The sequence below is a fragment of the Emiliania huxleyi genome, assembly GCF_000372725.1.
Source record: "Emiliania huxleyi CCMP1516 unplaced genomic scaffold EMIHUscaffold_98, whole genome shotgun sequence".
Taxonomy (NCBI): Eukaryota; Haptophyta; order Isochrysidales; family Noelaerhabdaceae; genus Emiliania; species Emiliania huxleyi.
In genome coordinates, this window is record NW_005194754.1 from 507,842 (window position 1) to 514,100 (window position 6,259).

Consider the following 6,259-nt stretch of genomic DNA (forward strand, 5'->3'; position numbering starts at 1 on the left):
GCGGCGCTCCTATTCCCACGCGGCGGGTTGTCTGGGCGCTGTGCCGCCCCTCCTCGCTTCCTCCACAGAGAGGTGGCCCGGTGTATGTGAGTCGACGGTTGGCGCAGACCACCGCTCTGGAGCGGGGCCTTGGGCCAGGACGAGGAGCGTGCCGTGCGTTGTTCGCCGCGCGCAATCTTCTCGTCGCGGGGGAGCCATCGACGAACGCGGTGTTTCTGTTTGCGTCTCGGCCCCGGTGCTCCTCTTTCTTCCGCGGTCCTTCTACGTTGTCTTGTTGCCGCTTTGTCGCCTGTATAAGAAGAACTTTATGTGCGCCCTTTTCCCGTCCCCTGGCCCCTGGGGCCAAAACCAAAATCCCGAGCGACGGAGAGTCAGAGAGAACCTCCCACGCCGCGCCCACCGGCCCCGCGCACCGCGTGTGCGGGGGTGCACGATCGTAAATAAATGTATCCCTCTCTACTGTGAGAACTGAGATGGGTAAAAAGGAACAGATCCCCCCCCGTGGCCGTGCGATCTTTGTCGGCAGCGAGGGGGTCAGGGTGGGCCAGGGTGCCGGGGTGGCGCCGTGACACACTATCCACTAAGTCGTAAGTGTCTTTTTCGTTTTTGGAAGAAAACCCGCAAAAAATAGTCCCTCTGGCTCTGCGTCGCCGCGCGGGCCGAGATATCACATGTATGTATTGGGAAAGGTCTCTTCCGGTTCGGCTCATGCGCGGCGCAAACTGGCGGCAGCCCGGTGCGGCATGAATGTTCTGTCTGGGTCTGAGAGGCATGGCGGTCCAGGGCGCCGCCGCCTCTCATCGCTGTGCTACCGCGCCGCCCGGCTCGGGCCCGCGGAGAAGGCCCAGTCGACGCTGATGGTCGAGCCCATGAGGGTGGACCCGTTCATCTCATCGATGGCGCCCTGCGCGTCCTTTTGCTTCTCGTACTCCACCAAGGCGTAGCCCTGCGAGGCAGCGAGCGGTGCGGTGGGAGCGCGGAGCTGCGGAGAGCTGCGGTGAGGTGCGGAAGGACCTTGACGAAACCGGTGCGCCGGTCGAGGTTGAGGTGCAGGTTCTTGATGTCGCCGATGTCGCAGAAGGCGTCATGCAGGTCGTCCTCGGTCGTCTCCTCGTGCAAGTTGGTCACAAAGATGATCCAGCCCTCGATTGCTGATGCGGCGGGGAGGGGGGGCTCGGTCCTTGGGCTGTGGCGCAGCGCCCGCGCCGCCCGCGCACTCGCGGCGCACATTTGGCCGGGCCCTTGGTGCTCCCACCCTTGCTGTCGATGCTGTCGTAATCGCCGCCCTCGTCCTGCATCGTCTGCGTGCTGCCCGCCGCTCCCCGCCCCTTCATCCTGCGGCCCGCCGCGTCGCGCACCGCACCCTTCGACGAGCCTCCAGCCTCCGGCTCCTTGGCCATCTCCTCAGCGTCGCCAAAGTCGACCTCCTCGCCCTCCATCGCGGCAGGCTCCGAGTCGCTCGCGCGTTGCCTGCGCGGCGGATGGCAAAAGATGGCGAGCGGGCAGGAGTTGTGGAGGGAAGGCGGCGAGGGTGAAAGCGGCAGTGGTGGCAGGGGAGGCGGCGAGGGCGGCGGCGAGGGTGGCAGCGAAGGGGGGTTGAGGGGGGGGGGCGAGATGGCGGTGGCAGCGGCAGCGAGGGAGTCGACGAGGGTGGCGGCTGACGAAAGAGGGGTGATGGCGCAGGCGGACAGCGCAGGCGGCGGCGAGGGGGGTGAGAAGGGATTTGCGACGGCGGCGGCGGAACGGGAGGGATGGGGGGGCGAAGTGGCGAAGTGGGCCTGGAGCAGGCGTGGGGCGCTCTTCTCAAAAGAATTCACGCACAACCCTTTTGCTTTATCGTGGTCATGGTGTCACGATGCATCCGAAGGGGACCCCAGCGCCGGCATCATCCGTAGAGGCACGAGTGTTCGAAGAGAGAGTGGACCTGAGCAACAGGCCTCTCAGTTCACGCCGGAATCGTGAACCGTGAACCGTGAACCAACTAGCCCCTGCCCCGAGTCCGTGAACCCCGAACCGTGAACCGACTAGCCCCCACCCCGAGTCCGTGAACCGTGATCCGTGAACTGACTCCTCCCGCGACACCCGCCGCGAACTGTGAACCGTGAACGAACCGAGTCTGGCGAACCGGCGGTGAACCGCCGGTTCGCGAACTGGGTTCGCGAACTGGTTCGTGAACCGCCCCCACAAAGTTCGCGCGGCGGTTCGCGAACTGGGTTCGCGAGAACTGGTTCGTGAACCGCCCCCACCAACCTACTTGCCGGGCTCATAGTCCTTCTCGTGCTTGCGCATGTACTCCATGAAGGCGCGGTTCATGCGGAGAATCACCACCATCGAGTACTCCTCCGCCTTGTAACTGAGGCGGTGACGGTGCAGCTTGGCGCAGCTGAGGATGCGCTCGCAGAAAGACTCGGCCATGAGGGCGCCGATCTGGCCGGTCGAGCAGCTCGCCATCGCCGGGAGGAAGCCAAACCGTGACTGATTTTCAAGGTTGCGGTAAATCCGTCCGATGTCCAGGTGAAGCTGGTCGATGAGGTCGTCTTGAGGATCGAAATCGTACTTGTCGTTCTCCTGTGAACAAGGTCCATATGAGTTAGAAAGTAAAATCCGTAAGTTATCGGGATTGGACGAGCGCGCCGCGACCTCATCCGGCGCGCCGGGCTCGGTGAAGTACTTGCGCCACGCGCCGTCCTGATAGAGCTCGGCGCGGAACTTTTTCCAGCACTTGAAAACCCTCTTGAACTCGTCGCGTAGCGCGGCTTCGCGCACCTCAGCAGCGTCAAACTGCTCACCCTCCTCGGACGACGACTGATCGTGCGGGTTTTGCTCGAGCAGCTTGGGCTTCTTCGAAGCTGGTGCAGGGACGGCCACCGGAACCAGAGCAGCGGCGGCCCCCTCATCCTCAGTGCACGCCTTGCAGGTGCTGTCGTCGCCGGCAGCGGCGCGGCGCTTCTCCTCCTCGTAAGAGTCGTGAGCGAGCCCAAAGTTCACGTAGGTCTCCTCGAGTAGCGCGCACGCCTTCTGGTACTGCTCCTTCGAGAGGTGCACGCAGTTGAGGGTGCGCATGTCGAGCAGTGATGCGAGCAGCTCGCGGTCACTCGTCTCGATGTGCTCGACAGTCGTCTTGTCCTCATCCACGATCTCCGTCTCATTGCCACAGTACCGCCGCTGGAACTCGAGCTGCGCCCGCCGGAGAGCCTCTTTGCCGACCTCGCCGAGCTCCTCGACCTTTCTTGCGAGACGGGGAGAACTTCACCGTGGTACGCCTTGAGCGGGTCGAAGACGTCGATGGTCTCAGCAAACAGCTTCGACTGCACCTGCGCCTTGGCAATGTTGGGCCACGCGCCAGTGAAGGGCTTCTCAAACTGCGCGGTGGTGGTGAGAACCTTGGAGATGACGAGCATGAGGGGCGACAGACGGCCGGCGGGCAGAGGCACAGGTAGCCCATCATCTCGTCGAACTCCCCTCGAGGACTCGCGCCACTTTGTTCCGGCTTTCGCCGCCTGGTTCGAATTTCTGGGTCTCGGTTCACCGTGGTGGTTCGCGAACTGTGGTTCGCGAACTGTGTCAGTGTGTAAGAGGTGTGAAAATAAGCTTGGTTCATGAACTAGTTCAGTGGTTCACCCTCGAACCGACCGTGAACTCTGAACCGTGAACCCGAACCGAGGGAGGACAAAAGGGCGAACCGCGAACCGTGAACGAACCAGGCGGGGCAGCGTCGAGCTGAACCGTGAACCGTGAACCGACTAGCACCCGCCCCGAGTCCGTGAACCACGAACCGTGAACTAACCGTGAACCGCGAACTAGTTCATGAACCGGGTTCACGGTTCACCTCGTGAACTGAGAGGCCTGCTGAGCAACAACATGACCTGGAGGCAAATGATCGGAGTGGGAGTCAGAAATGTGGTCCTTGCGCGAGGGGAGCTCGATAGACTCGAGGGGCCAGGATACGCCGCGAGGAGGACGGAGTTGCGCCGAAAGGCGAAAGAAGCCGCGAGAACAAGGGACCGGCAGGCGGCGGCGTCGCAGGACGAGGCAGAAGAGAACGACGCGACAGAGGAGGAAATGACAAGGGAGAGAATGACGAGAGTGGGACGACCGCGAGGTGGCATGAAGGCTGCAGCGAGAAGCGGCGAGAGACTGCGAAGAGAGATAGGAAGAGGCAGACTCCCTAGGGTGGGCGACGGCTAGCGCATCACACACCTCTCCTTAAAATCCCTGTGTGGTGGCGGCGTGCCGTCCTCCCATCCCTCCCTTGGGTTGTCTGTTTTCTTTTTCTTTTTTTTTTAGTGGTCATGGTGACCAAATCTCGATATATCTCCAGTCGTAGCGGTGGAACTTTTGTTTGGCTCGGTCAATTATTTAGCCATATATGAGAGGATCACGGCACAGTGTCGTTTGAGTCGACAGTAACTCTCCCACAGCCCACGTAACTCCGTCCGTCTTTTTCAGGCACCCGGAGCCCTCCGCGGCCGCTTCTACGCCGGCGAAGCACCATCAAGCTGCTGTACGGCCCCGGCATCGCCTCCCCTGGCTTAGCTCTCAGTCAAGATATTGTGCACATGGGTGGCCTCTACAATATACTCACTGACACTGAACCTCCCAGAGCTCGTCCCGGTCCGTCACGGCCATCCTCGTCCTCCGGCGGGCCCCCGGCCGCGGCGCGGTGCGGCGGCGTCACAAATCCGACCACAGAGCACCGGGACGCGGTCGGGCGATCTGAGGCCCAGGTAGGCGAATGCATTGCCCATCCAGGGCTATCACCTGGACCTATCAACAGGCGCCTGCGGCGCCGTGCTCAGGAGTTGGTTTTCACTCGCTCGAAATGTGTACGTAAAAGGGTTAAGGCTCCCATCCCTCCCTTGGGTTGTCCGTTTTCTTTCTTTCTTTCTCCCATCCCTCCCTTGGTTTGTCTGTTTTCTTTCTTTCTTTCTTTCCCTTGGATCTTAGATAGGAAGAGGCGGACGCCCAAGGGTGGGTGACGGCTAGCGCATCACACCTGATCACACCCCTCTCCTTAAAATCCCTGTGTGGTAGCGGCGTGCCGTCCTCCCATCCCTCCCAAGAGAAAGAATGTTGGTTAATAAAAAACTCTCTCTCTCCCTCCCTTGGGTTGTCTTTTTCTAAAAAACTGTTCCTGTTACGAAAAAGGGAGCTACCTGCTCCGGCGACACTAGGGACTCGGGCCTGATCCCGCACAAAACATCTCCACACTCTCTCCTCTCCTATGACACGACTCTCCGACCTTGGCGCTTGGGCTAGATTCCCATTTGATTCACCACAGCCGCCTGAGCTGCAGAGTAAAATCCCTGCGCGATACGCGACTCGTAGAACTGAGTCACGCCGTCCTTCTTCGCCTTTGCCGTGGCCGTCAACTCGTCCAGCCAAGGGAAGTTGATCGTAGGTGGCGTCGGGAGGAGCTGCCCCAGCCAATGCAAGCTGTCGTCAAGAGTCTGCTCCACAGAGTCTGCATCCAGCAGCATTTGCACGTTTGCCTCCTCCGCCGCAAGCTTTGCGTTGTACGTGGCATCCTCGAGGAGATCTCCGACGGATGGCAATATTGTATGGCGGGACAGGCGGGACCTGACCACCGCTCCCGACCCAGCAACATCCCACAGCGCAGCCTCCCATGACTGATGCGAAAGAAAGGTTTCGCGGAGCCGCGCTGGAGTCACAGAGGCACATATACACAGGAGAAGAGCGCCTGAGAAGGCCACGGCCACCGACACGCACGGCCACCAACGCCTCCTCGGGGGGGAGAGCATTTCGATAGGACGGCCGGGCCACCGGCCGGGCACGGCCACGGAAATTCAACAATCGGCCAGCAGTTTTCACATAAACGCAAAACAACAACGTGTGAGTGTTAGAGTTGTTTGGTATTGCTAAAAATCTCTCTCTCTCATAAACGCACACCCCGGGCTCCGAAATCGAATGAGAGTCAGACTTGCAACACGGGGTCCCAGGAAGGCAAGCAACCTTTTCTTCAGAATTTCCGTGGCACCCCGCAGATAATTCTTTACTTGATTGTACAGATCAAGCACGAGCTGGCACCAAGAGCACGAGCTGGCACCAACGAGCTCTGTGTCCTGACTTGCCAACAGTACACCAACAACGACCGTGGGTCTGTCTCTCTCACCGCCCGCTGTTGCTTCACATAAGCACAACCCCGGGCCCCGAAATCGCACAGCGCTTCACCATTTTTTTCCACGGGGGGCACAATGCTTGCCGAGTACACGCGCGAGCTGCAAGCGCAGCTCGACGC

At 60.8% G+C, this 6,259-nt stretch overlaps 2 protein-coding genes across 2 annotated transcripts in view; one reads left to right on the top strand and one right to left on the bottom strand.

Annotated features, from left to right (window-relative positions):
• The window catches only part of EMIHUDRAFT_417255 (hypothetical protein), a 3,041-nt gene extending 2,728 nt beyond the window's left edge, over positions 1-313 (top strand). Inside the window, exon 3 of the mRNA XM_005756335.1 lies at positions 1-313. Coding sequence (XP_005756392.1) covers positions 1-90 — 90 coding nt within the window. The 3' untranslated portion in view covers positions 91-313.
• A 297-nt stretch (positions 314-610) lies between these two features.
• Positions 611-1,439, bottom strand: EMIHUDRAFT_413981 (hypothetical protein; the record flags this gene model as incomplete). The annotated part of the gene is made up of 3 exons (XM_005756336.1): positions 611-946; positions 1,015-1,151; positions 1,229-1,439. 3 exons carry the CDS (start codon positions 1,437-1,439, stop codon positions 809-811), a joined length of 486 nt encoding a protein of 161 aa, XP_005756393.1. The 3' UTR covers positions 611-808.
• Between the last annotated feature and the right edge of the window lie 4,820 nt (positions 1,440-6,259).